Here is a 17131-nt window from a genome sequence, read left to right on the forward strand (position 1 = left end):
AGATTTACTCTTCTAAATGCCCTCATTACTTTGTATACCTTGTCATGTCACTCTTTATCTCTTCTCTTGCTGACAATGGGAACTGAGCTTTCACTTCTTTTTCTTGCAGAATTTTTTCTGTGCTTCTAATTGTTGTTGTCACCTGTGTCTGCACTCCTCAGTTTCTGCTGTGGATTCTGCAGTGGGGAGTTTAGAAAGATTTTCAGGCCAGGGGTGACCTTTACATTTCAATATTATTAATCTCTCCTATTCCACAGGTGACACTTGTGTTGCTCCAGGGAGCAAAGGTTTCCACTGAGCAGTGAACAAGAGCTCTCCTGTGCATTTTACAGAGGAGACACACTTACTACAGAAATATGGCTAAGGAACATAAGCTAGGTCCTAACCTGCAAATTACCACCTATTTGTCAGTCTCATTTCACCAGTTTCAAGGCCCAAATAGATGTTCTTGAAACCTGTTGTGGGTGGAGGAAGCCACTGCTGATGGCGGGAACACAGCATGGGCTGCCCATGGTACAGCATTGCTGTGGGGTAACCCTGGCAGGCAGCTCAGCCTCACGCAGCCGCTCGCTCACTCCCCCCAGCAGGATCGGGGAGAGAACTGGAAGGGTAAAAGGGAGAAAAATCATGGGTTGAGATAAAGGCAGTTTAATAGGTAAAGCAAAGCAGAACAAGCAATTCATTCACCACTTCCCACGGGCAGGCAGGTGTTCAGCCATCCCCAGGGAAGCCGGGCTCCATCACGCGTAAGACTGACTTGGGAAGACAAACACCATCACTCCAAATGTCCTCCCTTTCTTCCCCCAGCTTTATATGCTGAGCATAACATCATACGGTACGGGATACCCCTTCGGTTGGTTGGAGTCACCTGTCCCAGCTGTGCCCCCTCCCAGCTTCTTATGCCCCCCCCCAGCCTGCTCACTGGTGGGGTGGGGAGCAGAAAACGCATTGAGGCTGTGCAAGGGCTGCTCAGCAATAGCTAAAACATCCCTGTGTTACCAGTGCAGTTTTGGTCACAGATCCAAAACACAGCACAAGCTGTTATGAAGAAAATTAACTCTATCCTAGCCAAAACCAGTACAAATATTTATGCAGAACTGAGGAAAACTGGATACAGTTCAGCTTTGGCCTCTGAATTCAAACAGGCCAGAATTGCCATTGCTGTTTTTGTGTCATTATCTTCTGTTTATTCGCATTACCACAGTGCATCACCACCATTTGCATTTGGCTTAGCTGTTTCTTCCAGAGGGGCACCCCAGCTGGCTCCAAATACTGAGGAGCCGGAGGAGCCAGCAGCCCTTTGGTAGTCTTTCTATAGGCTAATCATTTCCAACAGGATTTGACAACATGGTGAACAGCAGCAACAGGGTGCCCTGAGGGCACAAATCGGCCTTAATTGCCCTGAGCATCCTGCCTGGGGACCCCCTACCCCACCAGCACTCTGCTCAGGTGGAGGCTCAGGAGCTGCAACTCAGCCAGGGCTTGACCCTGTCAGAGGCTGAAATAGGTAGCACAAAACGGTACTCATGGCACAGAATAACTGAGGCTGGCAGAGACCTCAGGAGGTCTCCAGCCTGATCCCAAGCAGGAACTCAGACCAGGTTTTGTCTACTCCGGTCTTGAAAACCTCCCAGGACTGAATGGCACAACCTCTCTGGACAACCTGTTGCAGCACCTGGATGTCTCAGCCTCTCTTGCTTCAACTCACGCCTGCTGCTACTTGTCCTCTCACCTGCTGTAAGGAGCTTCACTGCCTCCTTGATGACCACTCACAGCACTGGAGGGGCATCCCTCCTCCAGGCTGAACCAGCCCAGCTGCCCCTGCATCTCCTCACAGGGCAAGTGCCCCAGTCCCCACCACTTTGAAGGCCTTCCATGAGTTTCCTCCAGCTTGACCATGCCCTTCCTGTACTGTGGGGCACAAAACTGGACACGCTACCCTAGGTGTGGTCTAACAATTGCCAAATAACTCATCACTTTATCTATCAGCCAAACTTCTGTTAATACAACCCAAATCAGGAACTTACCCAGTTTCTCAGGGTTTGTTTTTAAGGATAGAGGAGTTCCCAAATCCAGTTCACACACAGCTGTGCCAGCGTAACAGAGACGGTACCATGCCTTGGCACTAAGATTAGAGTAGCCACAGAGGGGGAAGGGGGAATAACAAAGGGCTTGAGGAACTCTGTACTATGGGACGCTGTGCCGAGGAATACCAACCTGGTATGTATCCCCAGACCCTGGGTTTTACTGTGCTCTTTTCTTCCTAAGGAAGTAACTGCTTAGTACTTTAAGTGGAGATATTTGTGGGCAGAAAACTTTTAACAAAACACATCACCCCACTCTATACACTGCAAACACAATTGGCGGTACCACAAGTTTAAATGCATGACTTCAGTAAAAGAGCAGGTTCAAAATCTCTGTCATAAATGACTTGTGCTTTACAATAGTAAGGCAAGGCTGGAAAAAATACATCCTCTGATCAAATAGTGCCCCTGTGTAATAGTGGTACTTGTTCTCTTTCTTTCAGAGTGCTTTGGATTCGTCAAGTACCACACTCAAGCCCTTAGTTATTCAAAATAAGAATTAAATCATTGAAATGTCTATGATTATTTTAACATTATCATGCTGTTTGGGATGCATGTTCTGAGATACTGGGGAAATGTATTATCTAGTCAAAAGGGAAAGCTTATCTGTTCATGACCCTATTAAAGATGATATTATAAATATAAAATGCACTGTTGGATTTGAAAATGGTCAATACTCAGATTATTATTTCCTTTGAATACAGTTGGAACCAGGCAATGCTACAGCATAGCTCAACAAAGTCCAGTACCTGCTTCAATAAAAAAGGACAACAAGATGAGTTAATGATTGCGATTTTATTACATGGAACAGTAAATTCCAGACAACTGAGTCACATAACAGACAGCCAGTGCAATGGGAAGTCTCTGTTCTTTATGTAAACCAAGTCATCAAGCTGGTAAATTGACCCATGAACATCATATTCCACGGTATTCTGAAACAAATTAACACAGTATTATATTTTATGTTGAGATGTTGATCTGCATATGACTTAGTATTCAGTTCCATATGTCTAGTCCTTCTCAAAGTTTGAAATAAAATAATTTTCTGGTGCTAGAATTTGAAACCAAGATGAATGAAAGTTTGAAAGTTTCAATAAGTGCCCAGAGCTGTTATTTTTACTCAAACATGAATCCTCCCTCCTTGTACAGTTCTCGTCTCTCCACCGTGTCCTAACTCCACTGTCCTTCTTTTAGAGTACGGAGGCGTGGTGTGCATCTTGCAGCCAGGCTGGTTCAGGGGGCTGAGCTGTGGATACGATTTACCACTGCATGGGAGGCTAGGGCATGATTACAGAGTAGTGGCTTCTACACCAGCACTTCAACGAGACTCGTTTGATAGCATAGCAGTTATGCTAACTCCAGAGTACTCTGGATAGTTTCATGCAAGTTTACTCAAACTGATTTTTGAACTGCGTTGCCCAAAATCTATAGGGACTCTCTGCCTGTTTGGCTTATCTTAGTGGTTGGTTGTCAGCTCAAGCTTCCGTGTAACTCTGAACGGATCTGGGCAGCACTACCTGCCCCTACAGGTTTCATGGCTAAGAAATGTCTCCCACACACATGCAGATCTAACAACACAAGAACAGCTGCATCAGCTCAAAACAATGATCCATATAGCTCCTTATCTTCCTTCCATCCATGAAAAGCAATGGATGCTCAGAGCAGGCCTGAGACCAGAGCCAGCAAGTAACAATGCCGCTCTGCAATATTCTCCTAAGTTTTTGGTTCCTTCTTTTTATAAAACAGTTTATTCCTGAATATATAAAGGTATTCTTTGTGCGTGCAGTTTTTCTTTCCTATCCTTCTGTCCTGTCCCAAAATATCCAACCTTTTCAGTCAACAGCTGGAATGTAATGTAATTTTATACTACAAAAGATCACCATTTTCTGTTTATTGCAGGGAAGGAGATATTGGAAGGAGAGACTGGTGGAGAGGGACACATACTGGTGGAGAGGGAACATCTGTATTGTTCATTTCCCACTAAAGCTCAGAAGACCTTTAACAAACACTTTCAAAGATGGATATACAAGTGCTAAGTGATACTATTAGATCTCATTGTCTTCCTTCCTTATATCCCCACCCCTTCTCTTTCTAGTTAATGTTTACCCCAAAACAGGTCCCAATTCTGATGTGAGGATGACTCCTCCACCTGCATGCAGACCTGTATTAGTGGTCTCATGCAGGATCAGGTGACTGAAGCTCTCTTGGAACAAAGCAGTCTAGCTTTTGTGTTCCATGCACAATTTACAGCCTGTTTTTAAACTTTATAATTTATGTACTGTTTCTATCATTTGCAGAGCACAAAAGCTCCTCCTTACTGAACCTTAAAGAGAAAACAATCCTTTTGCCAAGAGCATACACTGTAAATATCTGAGCATGAAAAATGCATTTCTGCCCAGACACTTCCTAGTGACTACATGAAACATCCATGTGGGTATCTAGGTTTGTAATACTTCTCAGTAACTCCTTCTGTCATGAGGATCATCATTATTGAGGAAAACCAGAACAAGTTCTTTTCACTTTTGAATGCCTACTTACCACTGCCTTCGATAGTTCTTCCATTTCGAGGCTGAAAAAAAAAGTAATTAGATGGTTGTGCAGAAGTATTAGATGCCAGATTTATAAGCACACCAAAATAAGTCTCCCATCATGCAGACAGAGTACATAAGACTGAGAATGTTTCATTTAAAGGGACAGCCTGTCAAATACCAGGTGATCCATGCAGGGTGGGTTTTGCCTTTGAAACAGAAATATTCATTCAGCCTCTGTCCAGAGAGCTAAACAGTCTGGCTTTATTCTTGTTAAGGGTCTTGGTCCCAATTCATTGGGGTACTATATGTAGATGCCTAAGAAAGAGCATATAAATACAAGCACTGAAAATACCCGGCCAAACACACCTGAAGTGAGCTAAAATGTAAGTTGACAGCTGAACTGGGATTCTGGTTACCTGCTACAACCTACTTTAGAACATTTTTTTTTTTTTGTTAATGTGTTGGAGATGTTCCTAAGAACTAGTTTGATGTTAATCAGAGTGTCTCTAAAACAGCATATTCTGCATTAGACCGTGCCATAGTTCAGCAAGTCAATGGGTGAAAAACATGAGAAATTACATCCATAGTTTTTCTTTGGCTTTTCATCCTGTTATGCAGTGTGCCTCACTTACTGGCCAGACCTTTCAGACCAAGTAGACATTCAGCTCACACACACTTTATCTAACACATTTAGCATCAGCACACCTTGGCAGCCTCAAAGATAAAACCCATATGCTACTTCTGTCTTTGCAAACATTTTATCTAGAGCCAGATATTTAGAGTCACCTCTTCAAATACAGAAGTATTTAATCTATTACTACATGTCATTGTCTCGTCATCTCTTAGTTGAACCAGAGCTTTTTAAACAAACTTCCCTAAGCTTTCAAGCAAAGGTTATTTGGCCTTTAGTCAAAAGAAGTGCAGCAAGAACTTGTGAAGGCAAACAGCTGCTCATTTATAGATATCTAACACTGGTTCAGAATCTATAAGTAGTAAGAGATTCAGATACCCTGAAAAGGAAAAAAGGGCGTCCCAGAGTCCCATGACTATCCTGTAAAATAAAAACACAAACAATAACAAAATAGTTTAAACTCAGTTCCATAGATCTGTTGACAGGTTTTGGTGTCATTCCATCAGAATGGCAATTAATTCACACTGTTGAAAAAGGCCCTGCTAACAAGATGCTGATAGTCCCCAATACCCATTCATCTGGAACGCAGATTAAAAATACCCCAAAGGGCATTGTCAAGAACTATCCATTCTGTCTAGTGTAAATATACTAAATTACCATAATTAAAGATTCACAGGCTTCAGAAAATGTATAAAAAAAGCTTTACACACAGCTGATTGCTTTGCAGAAGCAGGGTCAGCACAACTGGCTTTCCAACCACTGGAAAAAAACCAAGCTGACTTAAAAAAACAGGCAGCAAAAAAAGCAGGGGAAGGGCCATACTTCCCTGTCCAGGGCTACGCACTTGTTTCCACATTTACATACCTTCTTTGTAAACTTGGCAGCAGCAATCTGTGATTCCTGCAAGTGGACAATGTAAGTTAATCAAGATGCTGTCACTTCTTTGGTTTGTTACAGTAATCCTCCATCACTGATGAGGTTGCTGCACTCTTGTGTGAGAAGAGGGATAATCTTTTATCTGTCTGTGATAAGCGTAAGAACAGCAGCAAATGGATCTTTTTAATGACTGACTGTAAACCTTGCCTTAACCAATGTTAACCCATTCATTACCACCATTCAACATGCCCCCTTCACTGTGCAGCAAAGCACAGCCATGCTCTGGGGGCTGAAGCAGAGCTCCACCTGGAGCAAACGTGGCAGCTCCATTCCTCAGGCTTGAATTGTACCGATAGCTCTTACTTTAAAATGTGGTAGCTCTTTGCCTTTCGGACTGACCTTTGTTTTAACCCAGGCATGATTACTGGTTTTAAGCCTTCCCCTGCACCCTTTATGCTTCACGAAAATTGCTCATTTTTCTACTCAGCCTTACATCAAGGAACAGAAGCTCTCACCATGACTTCACAGAAGCCAGCTAAGCTCGGTGTCTAACAAAGCCCTGAACCTGCAGCCTGGTACACTGGCCAGCTTTGGGAGCCCTCCTGCCCATGGCACAGTTTCCAGGCTGCACGGTCCCAGCTGTCCAGGAATGGGATAGCTCTGTGTGCCACAGCCACGGTTATATCCATGAACAGTTTGAGTTACCTGGGACAGCCTTGAAAAAACAAGCACATATAATGAGCAAGGACATGAAGACAGGGAATGATAACACAGGAAAAGCATGTAGATGGAAACTGGTGAGGAAGAATTTAAGGCTACAAAATATACGAGCAAGGAGAAGGAAATCATGATTCAGGGTATGAAATGATGATACCTTGGTTCAAGCCTCAAGACTATGATTTACAGGACTATGAAATATTATGGAAGAAAAAAGTGCTTGCTCCATCAAGGTGCTTTAAAAGATGCAGAGGAGAAGACTATAGCAAATAGATAGTGTGAATGCTAGTTTTGCTCAGAGATGACTATTACATACCAAAGACAGAGACTGACTCATGACTTAACCTGCAGCTTCAAATATCCTAGCTAATTTATAACAGGTGAGGGTTTACTATGTGGAAGAAACATGGTAAAAACTGAGCTTGTAAACAGTGTGTCAGCTTGACTTTAGGATGGAAATTTCAAACTTGTGGAGGTGACTGCAATACAGCTGGGTTTAGGTAGCTCTTCCTGATTCTTCTGAAAGTTCCATCTGCAAGATTTACCCAAAGACTAGACATCGAAGTTAAATAGTCTATTAGTTCTCCCAAAAGATTTTAAGTTCCCCAGATGGAATTCAAGTCCCATTAATGCCCAAATTGCCATTGACTTTGCCTTTCAGAGTGCTGAGGTCCCATTCCCTCTCTTGAAACACCATCTACCTTCTCCATGTAGTCTGCAACACTGAATCAATTTTTTTTTAAAAAAAATCCATGCAAATGTAAAATCATGTAAAAAGCTGAAGTCCAGTTAAAATCAGTAGGATTTCATAACCGTTTGATTGGGTGTACTACAGACTCATGTTTGCAGTACTTTCTCAAGATTCTGAATGGGCTGAGAAAGTACAACTTCATGTAATAAGAATTTTACTCAGCAGGGTAAAACTTGGCTACTTTTGCCTAGTTCTTTTCCCATACCTCACATTTATATTTGATCTGCCACTTAATCAGACCACACCTAGAAGCCATATTGCATGTATGTAGCTGATATGTCATATGTCTTGAAAGGATACTGCACAAGATTCAGGTCCCAATCTCGATGATGCACAAGAAAGTGATTTTTTTTTTTTTCCAAAATTAGCAACTGAAATAGTAACCAGGAATAAGGCTCCATTCAAAGTTACCGGATGATTCTGGATGTCCCTTCATTAGCTAACCTGCAGAAGCATAGGAGTCAATATAGAACTCAAAAACACTTATTAGCTATTTAAAACTGAAATGATAGAATTTTATACCATCAACTACAGTATTGCAGTTTTATGGCTGCTTTAGGAAAGCATGCTTGGAATTACAAGCTAAAGGCACCAGCAGGAAGACATACTGAAATTCATGTCAAAATACTTTCTATTATTGTCTTGAAAGCTCTGCTCGTGATTTGAAACAGGGGACTCAAACTCAAGTAAACTGGCCTTTTAAACATACCCACAGCCACAGAGTTAATTTTATGGGAAAGGCTCTTAATAAACTGGTAATAATAAAGAATTAATATAAAGCAAAACTACTCAGAGATAGATTCCAATATGACTGCACCAATGAGGAAGAGCTATAATCACTGACTCTTCAACTTAATTTTTTGGATCAGTCAGAAACACAAGAAAAGCTCAAATAAAGTATTAAAATCAGTAAAGTAACTCATACACCTCCATGTTCAGCATGACCTTAAGTATGCTGTTATATATGTATCTATTTTTTTTAGTATATTCCACCCTGCTTTATTCAAAAGTGAGGGTTAAAATACTGATCCTGGGTGTAAGTAGATGTTTTGATTCTTGAGCTCTGAATCGGTGAAAAACAGCAATTTCACAGATATAGTTTAATAGAGTTAAGAATTACAGGCAAACTAATAATGAGAAGACAGAAGACAGTCTTTTATATACTCTCCTACATCTCATAAACCATGAGAATATTAGATTATACATTACTGTTTGGAAAGAAATGTCAGAAAGTTGTTTTTGGAGGGGTTGCTTTGAAATAAATGAAGCAGTTACACCTTACCTCATTTGTATGCATGCTGTTGAATATGGAATAACAGAGATCCAAAACTGTGCTGGAGATCTGTAAAGCCAAACAGTACCTTAATACATTTACTGAGGGGTTGTGGTGTACCCTGTTGGATATAGAACAGGCCTGATTCTGATCCCAGCACAATTTAAAATGAACACAGTTACACTAAAACCACTCAACAGCAAGGTAAGACTTACTGACGCTATTACAAGCTAAAAACTACTATTTTGTAGGAGGAGAATACACACAATACTGCTAATGTCACAGTCCTGTGCTATAAAGAGATCTAAATTTTATATATATATTATTATATTTAAAATACATCTTCCTGTGCTAAGTGTTCTAGAAATACTTAGGGTTTCGGCATCTACACTCATTTTAATCTACAAGCATTTCAGTTAATCAATACTATAAACCTTTAACCATATACTGAAATGCACTGTCCCACTCTCACTGCCACAGGACAGGGATTTGCCGATGCATGCAATTACATTAGATGAGAAATAACTACGGCTCCAAAGGAAGTAAAGTCTAAGACACATGAACAACTGGCTCTGGGAGCCATTTCCCACAAGTTTTGGTTTACAAAACAAAGATTTCAGAAAGAAAAAAGTCTGCACAAAATATTCAAAATTTCCAGATAATTCCTGATCCTGCCAAGATTTTTCTCTCCCCTTAGAAAAAGGGAATGACCCTTGGGCTCACTATCTAATGCAGTGGGGCTGATCTTTCAAAACTACTGTTTTTTAACTTGTTTGCAAGGTCTGGGCCAGAGACACCACAGCCGAAACAACCTGTGAAAACTTCCCCTCGCTCCCCTCTCCTCTAAGCACCCCGAAGCAAACCCATCCAACCCACCATCAGTGAGCTGGGACCAGGCGGGACCCTGCCGGTATCTCCTACAGCACTGACCAGCAGCTCTTGCTGCCACGCTGCCTACCACCGCGAGGGGATGAAAAGCACTTTTTTTTTTTTTCCTTCCACCTTTTCCTTTCTCTAGGTCTGAGTTAGCTCTGCAGGGAGGAGAGCACAGCCACGAGCACACTCGCTCTGTGGCGGAGGCTCTGCCGCCTGCAGACACGGACGCCCAGGGTTGCCCTGGGCAATTAGTATGTCTGGAAGAGAAAGTCCCAGCAGATCAAACACGTTACCAAAGTCAGTTTACCTGGGGCCGATTAGACAGTTCCATCCACTGACTGAAGCACAGCGCCAGTTGCTTTAAAAAGTAAGGGCGAGACACTGGCAGTGAGTCTGTCACACGTGGGGACCCGCCTCAGCTCCTGCCGGCCCGGGTACCCCACCCCGCACATCGCACCCCTGCCCACACCTGTCCCACCTCCCTCCCCCGGCTGCAAAGGGCTCCAGCCCCCCACGCTCCCCACCACCCCCAGCGGTCCCACGCCGCATTTCCAGTCCGATGCCACTGTCTCACCGCACCCCCCGTCACCGGCGGGTCACCCCCGCCCCGGGCAGCCCGGGCTGGCGCGCCCCCGTCCTACCCCTCCACCGCGCGTCGCTTTCAGACGGGCTGTCGGGGAAGGCAGGGGGACACACAGGGACGTACCTGGCTTTTGGGCAGGTCCGCGCCGTCCCCGTAGCGCGAGAAGGGCTGGGGGAACCCTGCGGGGACACGGGATGGGGTCACGGCTGTGCGGGGACGCCGCGGAGCCTGGCCCCGACGGCGCCGCTCAAGGGGGGGGACGGTTCTTCCCAAGGCTTGGGCTGGGGCGGGAGGGGCAGGGGGGCTCCGGTGTGCGCGTGTCCCCGCCGGGGGCGGGACGTACCTGAGCCCCGCGGCAGGGCGCAGAGGCAGCAGGCGGCCAGCAGCCAGGGCAGGGCGGGCGGCAGCGGGGGCATGGCGGGGCGGCGGGCGCGCGGCGGGCGGGACGGCCGCCTTTATGGGGCCGCGCCGAGCCCGGGCCGCGCCCCGCCAGTGGGCACCGGGCGGCCCCGCCCCCGCGACCCCCGCCCGCGGGCTGCCGGCGTCCTGCGCCGGGCGGCCCCGCCCCTTGGGAACCGCCGGCGACGCGGGTTTTCTGGAGGAGGCGACAGGGAGGGAGGCGGGAAGGGGAGGTGAGGCTGGGCGGGGGGAAGCGGCGGGGCTGCTGGCGTCCCCCTTTCGCACGTCGTGCCGGGGCTCGCCGGGGCCGCCGCGGCGCGGGGGCGGCACAGCTTGCCTTCGGAACGGGGCGCGTGAGAACTTCCCGTGCCGAACGAGCCCCGGCCCATCTTACCGTGTTTCCCTTCACGGGAAATGAGGAAAGCCACCCACCTCCTCCTTCGCGCCCTAGGCGGTGTGGGCCAGACGCGGATCTGCCCTAACGAAGGGGGATTCTCTGTTCTAGCTGATTCCACCGCTGCATGGGGAAATGCTTCCTGGTTTCCCCAGAGCTAGTTCTACGGGCAACGCTTTCTAATCAGGTCTGAGACTGAGAAAGGCAGAGTCCTCCCCAACCTCTTTTTTATAGATTCTGGGCCTGCTGGAGCCAATACATATCCAGGTATCCAACTCCTGACATATGCAGTAGAGATGTTCGGGAGGCGATGGCGCCATGTGAGGTACAAGGCATAAAAAGCTGCAGAAGGTACTGCTGGCACAGCAGCCCACCTCAGCTCATAACGTCCCTCCGCCGCTGCGCTTTGCACGGATAAGGGGTTCCTGGTGCGAGCATCTCAGCATCTCAGAGCAGTCAGAGAGGAGGGGCACCTGCTTTCTTACGGCGAGGAAAAGGAGAGCCAGACTTCACGTGACTTCGCCAGCTCCACAGCTGTGTGTCCTGAGTACGTAAAGAGGTGCAGGAGCAGCTGAGTGACCCCAGCACCATTAGTTCACCCTTTGTTCCTTCCCCTGGGAGAGGCGGCCGTCTTCGCCTCATCGCAGCCCCTTGGGTGCAATAATCTGAGCGGGGAGCTGTCAGGAGAGGTCAGGCATTGCTATAGCAGGCACTCAGCTCTTCGCTTCTTACTGATCTGAACTGGAGATTGGAGTTTCAAGACAGGATAGTATTTGAAGAGATTATTCCTTCTGACTGCATAATTTTTACCCTTTATGGGAGCTATGGAAGATTGCAGTGAGTTTTGTGATGATGACTTCTCACAGCAAACCCTCCCAGGCATTCAGTAATGAGGAGATGGAGGGTTCCAGGAAGCCTGTACCCCTTTTCTGCAGCAACCCTGCTTTTTGTCCAAGCCCATGCAATCCCAGTGTGAAAGTACTTGTTATATTTTCTCAGAAAAGGAGGATGGCATTTTATTTCTGATAGCAGCAAGAAGCAGGTTCCTGTTCAGTGTAATTTCATTTAAGCCAGAGTGGTCACAGAAATGTGAAAGCAGAGCTACGCTAGTGTGAGCTGAGCCCATCAGGGTTAGACAGCAAAATGACGGAAGGTAAAGATACTCCAAAGGACTGCACCGTTTTGTATTAATGATCTTCTTTCTGTCTTTTGGCACTTCAACCAAACTGAAAATTATTGTTCACCAATAGTGTTTCTGTTACCATGCTTATCGCAGATTTTGCACCCAAATCACTCCCATGCTGCAGGAACGTGGGATCCTAGAGAGCCATTGTAGATTCAGTGTTTGTTACTATCTTTTTGAATGCTAGAATATTAGATACTAATACTTTTAAATCTTAATGATTTGCTACATTTTCGAGTAGAGCGTGGTTCTCTGGCTTTCCCTGTCTGGTGAGAAAGGCTCAGTCTGCTGCTTTCTTTCTCAGGCTACTCATTACCTGCCTAAATTCCCACTTCTGTCCCACACAGCCTGTTGAATAACAGCCCCTTTCAAAGTATTTAAATATATCTGGGTTTAGGAGTGGGAATTTTTTTGCAATAGAGAAAGGGGTATGCGATCACGTTGGGTGGGTAAAATCTACCACTCCCTGACATAAAATACTGGATGCTACTTGAACTTATCCTTCCTCCTTCTCATGCGTGATAAAGGATCTGCTGCTATATTTCACCCTTTCCCAGTGAGTACCCTAAATGTATCCTGTGCTTTCCTTCAGCGAATTTTGCCTGTGTTTGTCCCATGAAGCCTGTGGAGTTATTAATTTGCTTCAAGTGAGATTTATCCTTAAAGACGAAACAAAAAATTAAGTCATACAAGCTTCATTAAAAAACATCAATACAACACATTACCAAACTGAAAATACTATTTTTGTCAGTGACTGTGCCGTATGACGGAAGAATGGGGAAAAGTATTTAAAAATAAAATTTCAAACAGATGAGTGTGTCATATGAATGCATTCACCTTCCTTAAATCAGAACTTTCTTTGCTGCTACACATTTCATTTCATAGGTGTTCGCTAAGGTGCAGCTCCGATATATCAGCACCAAGCCACATTAATAAGCCATACTTTTACTGCACAAATGAAATTCCTGCTTTAAAGTCCTGGCCTTCCTGCATGCAGAGAGAGAAATAGGTTAAGAGTTTCAGTGCCCACAGTGAATCACAAACAAGTTAAAAATGAAGCTTTAGTGGGGAGTCAATGAGAAACCAGAGGATTTTTTATGGTGAGTCAGGAGGCTTGGCATATATTTAGCAATACCGCTGTCACGGTACTCGTAAAATAAAACATCCTGTAATTGATAAATAAAGAATAAGAAGGAAAATTGGCTTCAGTGGGCATAAGGGTGAAGGGCTGGCTTCCCTTTTGTAAATGATCTCTGCAATGAAATCAGCAGGTTATCGCAGACAAGGAGGACTGAGTTGGCCAAACATCGCCATTGTGCAGTTCCTGAGCACATCCCAACTGGTTCGCTTCTGCTTGCACATGCTTCTCACCCTCTGCATCTTGGCAATTCTTGCTATAAAGCCTTATCCTGCTCTGAGCGCTTTCTATACCTAACCCATGACCCATTTGGAAAGATGAGGAAAACTGCAGAAATTGGAGGGTATTTATTAGGCAAACCTGCCATAAAGCCTGCAGATATCTCCCACTACTTTTCTTCTATTAGCTATGACAGTGCCTATTTATACTGAATACAAGGCTGTATTTAATGTGGGTTTAGTTAACATTAATTTACCTTCCCAGCACAGACAAGGGGTCCAAAGAGTGAGAGATCGTCTCGTTTTTGTTTTTACATGGGCAAAGCTTCACCCAGCACGCAGGGCTGTGGGGCCAAACTTTGCTTTACGAGCACACATCACATTTTATAAAACTGGCATCTAGCATAGGTGTTGATTTGGTTGTCAGAATGTCAAGTAAGTACAGAATAGTTAATTTTTTTGCTTTTGTTTATAGTTGGATTGCTAAACTTTACAGCTATAAAGCCATGGTCTTAAAGTTGAGTCGGCCAGCAAGTAAATATTTCAAGGGCACTAGTAAAAGCATGCCCCATAGGGTAGCAGTTCAAAGACAAGAAGCTAACCAAAAGCATCAAAATGGAGGATGGGTGTTAATGGGGAAGTTAGAGAACTAGACCAGGAGTCTGACCATTTGCATTCTTTTGGATAATTTCTTGGATAAAGATGATTTTATGTCTGCTACTTTCAGCCAGAGATATGGAAATTCCTCTGAAATGAAGCAATTTGCACCTACTAGGTTGTGCTGTATAGAAACAGCACTGTGGCAGTGGGCTATACTGGACTAAAGTGGGCTGAAAGTTCATTATAATTAGCACACTTTGTGGCATTTGGAAAGATCTTCAATCTGTAAGTCCACTTGGCTTGATTTTATTTGGCGCTTCTCCAGTCAGACAGGGAAGCGGTATGCTGTTCTGCTTAGGCAACTGGTGGGATAACTCAATCAGTATCTGTGGTTGAGCTTTCATCAAGGATTTGTCCAGAATGATTTGTTCCCGGCTTCTTAGCTTGTGCCCCTACCAGAAATTTCCAGGGGGTCTCCCAGTCAAATACTGGAGTGGCTGACACATACTTAGCATCACCAGCTGAACAGATCTGAATTTAGTAGCTTAATTATAATGCCAGAACTCATTCATCCATGCTTCCTAAATCTGAATGATTTAATTCATAGCTTTAATTTTCTTTGAGTATAGTTATATGTAAATCATAATTTTGTGTTTATTGAGGGATAACCACAGTCTGTGGTAATGGAAACCTTACACTGATTACTAGAGTAAAGCATATAGGCTAACATGTGTACCATGTCTCAGATTCCTGGCAAATACCTAAATCCTAAATCCATTAGTACATGTGAAGAGAATATGTTAAAATAAATGTTTGTCTCAGCAAGAGCTGGGTACAAGGACAACGGATCCCAGACCATTTTTACTATCTGACCAAGTTTCCTCAAACACCACTCACCCTAAACCCACCAGCCAGAGAGAAGAAACCACCAGACTACATTAATCCATGTCAGTAGCATATGACCCACCAACCCTGTGTTTGTGATACTGCTTATTATCTGGCTGACTTCGAGACCACACACAAAACCCAACACATCTAGGAAGCTGAGTGTGTAAATAACTGGCAGCTCAGGCCTCTGGTCACTCCAAGTTAGGCATTTACTACCGAGTTAGGAGCAAGGAGTTTAAAGGTTTGCTTCCCTTAGACTTATTTAGCAGCACTTACTCCTGTCAGAGATACGAGTTGAGTGCCATCCAAAATGAGTAAGCACTCAATGTCACTTACAATTATTGCTAAAGATATCTGTATTTTTCCTGTTAAGTAATTTGACTCATTTAATATGAAAGCAATTTAATTTTCTCACTCTGTTTCAGTTCAAATGTATTTATACAGAGTTTTACTAGCATTGCAATTAACTGATTGCTTCCCTGACATGTTACATTTTGTTTGTATGAACTTTTGTATGTTCTCACTCCTGACAGCTGTAAGACTTGGGCTAACTTCTATTCTGCCCCTTGGCCAAAGTGGTTATGCCTGGACATGCATTGCCTGAGTATTTGCTTATCTGATTAGGTTATATCACTCTTCAAAAGCTTTACTGTAGCAAAAAGCAAAACTTTTCAGCTTTTAAAGTATTTTATGAGCCTGAAAATATTGGAACTGTAAGTTTCAGGGAAACAGCCACTCCAGGGTCTAGTGATCAGACGAGATTGACAAACAATAAATTAAGCACCGTTAATAATAAGTCTGCTTATTCTGTTTGGACTAGGGTCCAAAACTGTCTGTCAGTAGTGATGCCTCCCTCACAGCCTCTACTGAGAAGGGCTTCTCACCCTCGGTATCTGTTCCTCTCCACACCTGAGTCCCAGAGGCCCTTCGTGCACAGAGCATGTATGTCCCTTCCCTACAGAGGATCACAAAGATCTGCCTGGTCTACCTGTAAGCAGCTGGCCAGAAGAGCCACTGGCAAACAAAAAAAGGTGGACTTTCTTTGGAGGGGACTCCCTGTTTCACAGTGAATATCTTTTTAAAGCTTTCAATCTCCTCCTCAAATAAATTTGAAGGCAGTTTCAGTCTATTTGCAGAAGCACAGTGGCTTTTGTTATAGGCATAGAATAAGGGCTCTGTGTTACAGAATTTGGCTCCTCCATCAATACCCTGTTTACAAGTTATCTTCTTGAGTTTAGTTGTTCCATGTAGGCCAAACCTTGGACTGAGGGAGCTCTCCCTGCACAGGGAAGGACTCCACAAACAAGCCCTTCTGCTCACTTGGTCTCTGCACTGGGTGCTGAGCCCCTGCTGAGCTCAACAGGGACCAGAGCTGTGGTTAGACATAAACGTCTAGAAAAAGAGATCCCCTATTATGATGCACTGACCAAACAAGACAAATAAGGGACAACAACATGGTGGCAGGATTACAGACATCTTGTAGCTTCTATCCCTCATCTGCATTTACTTTCTCTTTGTAAGTATTTCTTGCCAGCAAAATGTTGTGTGTGGGACTGCTTTTGCGGACCACCCTTGATAAAAAGGAACTTGAATGTCAACAAGTGGAGCACCAGAAACTGTCTGAGAGAACATTTGCCCCAACTGGTGCTGCTAAAGAGGAAGACGAACATCAGCAAGATTTAACAGTAAACAGGGAATTGTAGTCTTTTGAAAAAAGGGAGTGAGCTTGAAAGAAGTACAGAAGATGCACCAAAATTTGTAACAGAGGGTAGTGCCCTGGTGATGGGAACAGAGCAGGGTTTGGCAGTGCCAGGGGTGGTCCCACAACACCACAGCCTTTGCCCGGCACCAAGGCTGCAGCATCCACATGGAACGGGGGACACAGCCAGCACTCAGTGGGGGGGTGAGCCAGTGGGTGCAGTGCAGAGGGACCCTGCATCTGTGGCCCAACAGGGCTTCCTCAGTAGCATGGGGGTTCAGGGGGTTGTC

General features: G+C 44.6%; 1 protein-coding gene across 1 annotated transcript; it reads right to left on the reverse strand.

Moving 5' to 3' along the window:
- Positions 1-3772: 3772 nt before the first annotated feature.
- NMS (neuromedin S) lies at positions 3773-10738 on the reverse strand. The gene is made up of 6 exons (XM_037378506.1): positions 10666-10738; positions 10446-10501; positions 10047-10097; positions 8873-8932; positions 6111-6146; positions 3773-5666 (listed from the first exon to the last, which is right to left on the reverse strand). The coding sequence occupies exons 1-6, from the start codon at positions 10736-10738 to the stop codon at positions 5592-5594; spliced, it is 351 nt and encodes a 116-aa protein (XP_037234403.1). The 3' UTR covers positions 3773-5591.
- Between the last annotated feature and the right edge of the window lie 6393 nt (positions 10739-17131).

Source organism: Falco rusticolus, chromosome 2 (genome assembly GCF_015220075.1).
Source record: "Falco rusticolus isolate bFalRus1 chromosome 2, bFalRus1.pri, whole genome shotgun sequence".
Lineage (NCBI taxonomy): Eukaryota > Metazoa > Chordata > Aves > Falconiformes > Falconidae > Falco > Falco rusticolus.

Coding starts and splice junctions, on each gene's coding strand:
- NMS (XM_037378506.1), bottom strand. CDS start 10,738: ATGCCCCCGCTGCCGCCCGCCCTGCCCTGGCTGCTGGCCGCCTGCTGC. Junction 8,933..10,046: donor AACTGTCTAATCGGCCCCAG/GTAAACTGACTT, acceptor TTGGCTTTACAG/ATCTCCAGCACAGTTTTGGA. Junction 5,667..6,110: donor CTGCCAAGTTTACAAAGAAG/GTATGTAAATGT, acceptor TTTATTTTACAG/GATAGTCATGGGACTCTGGG.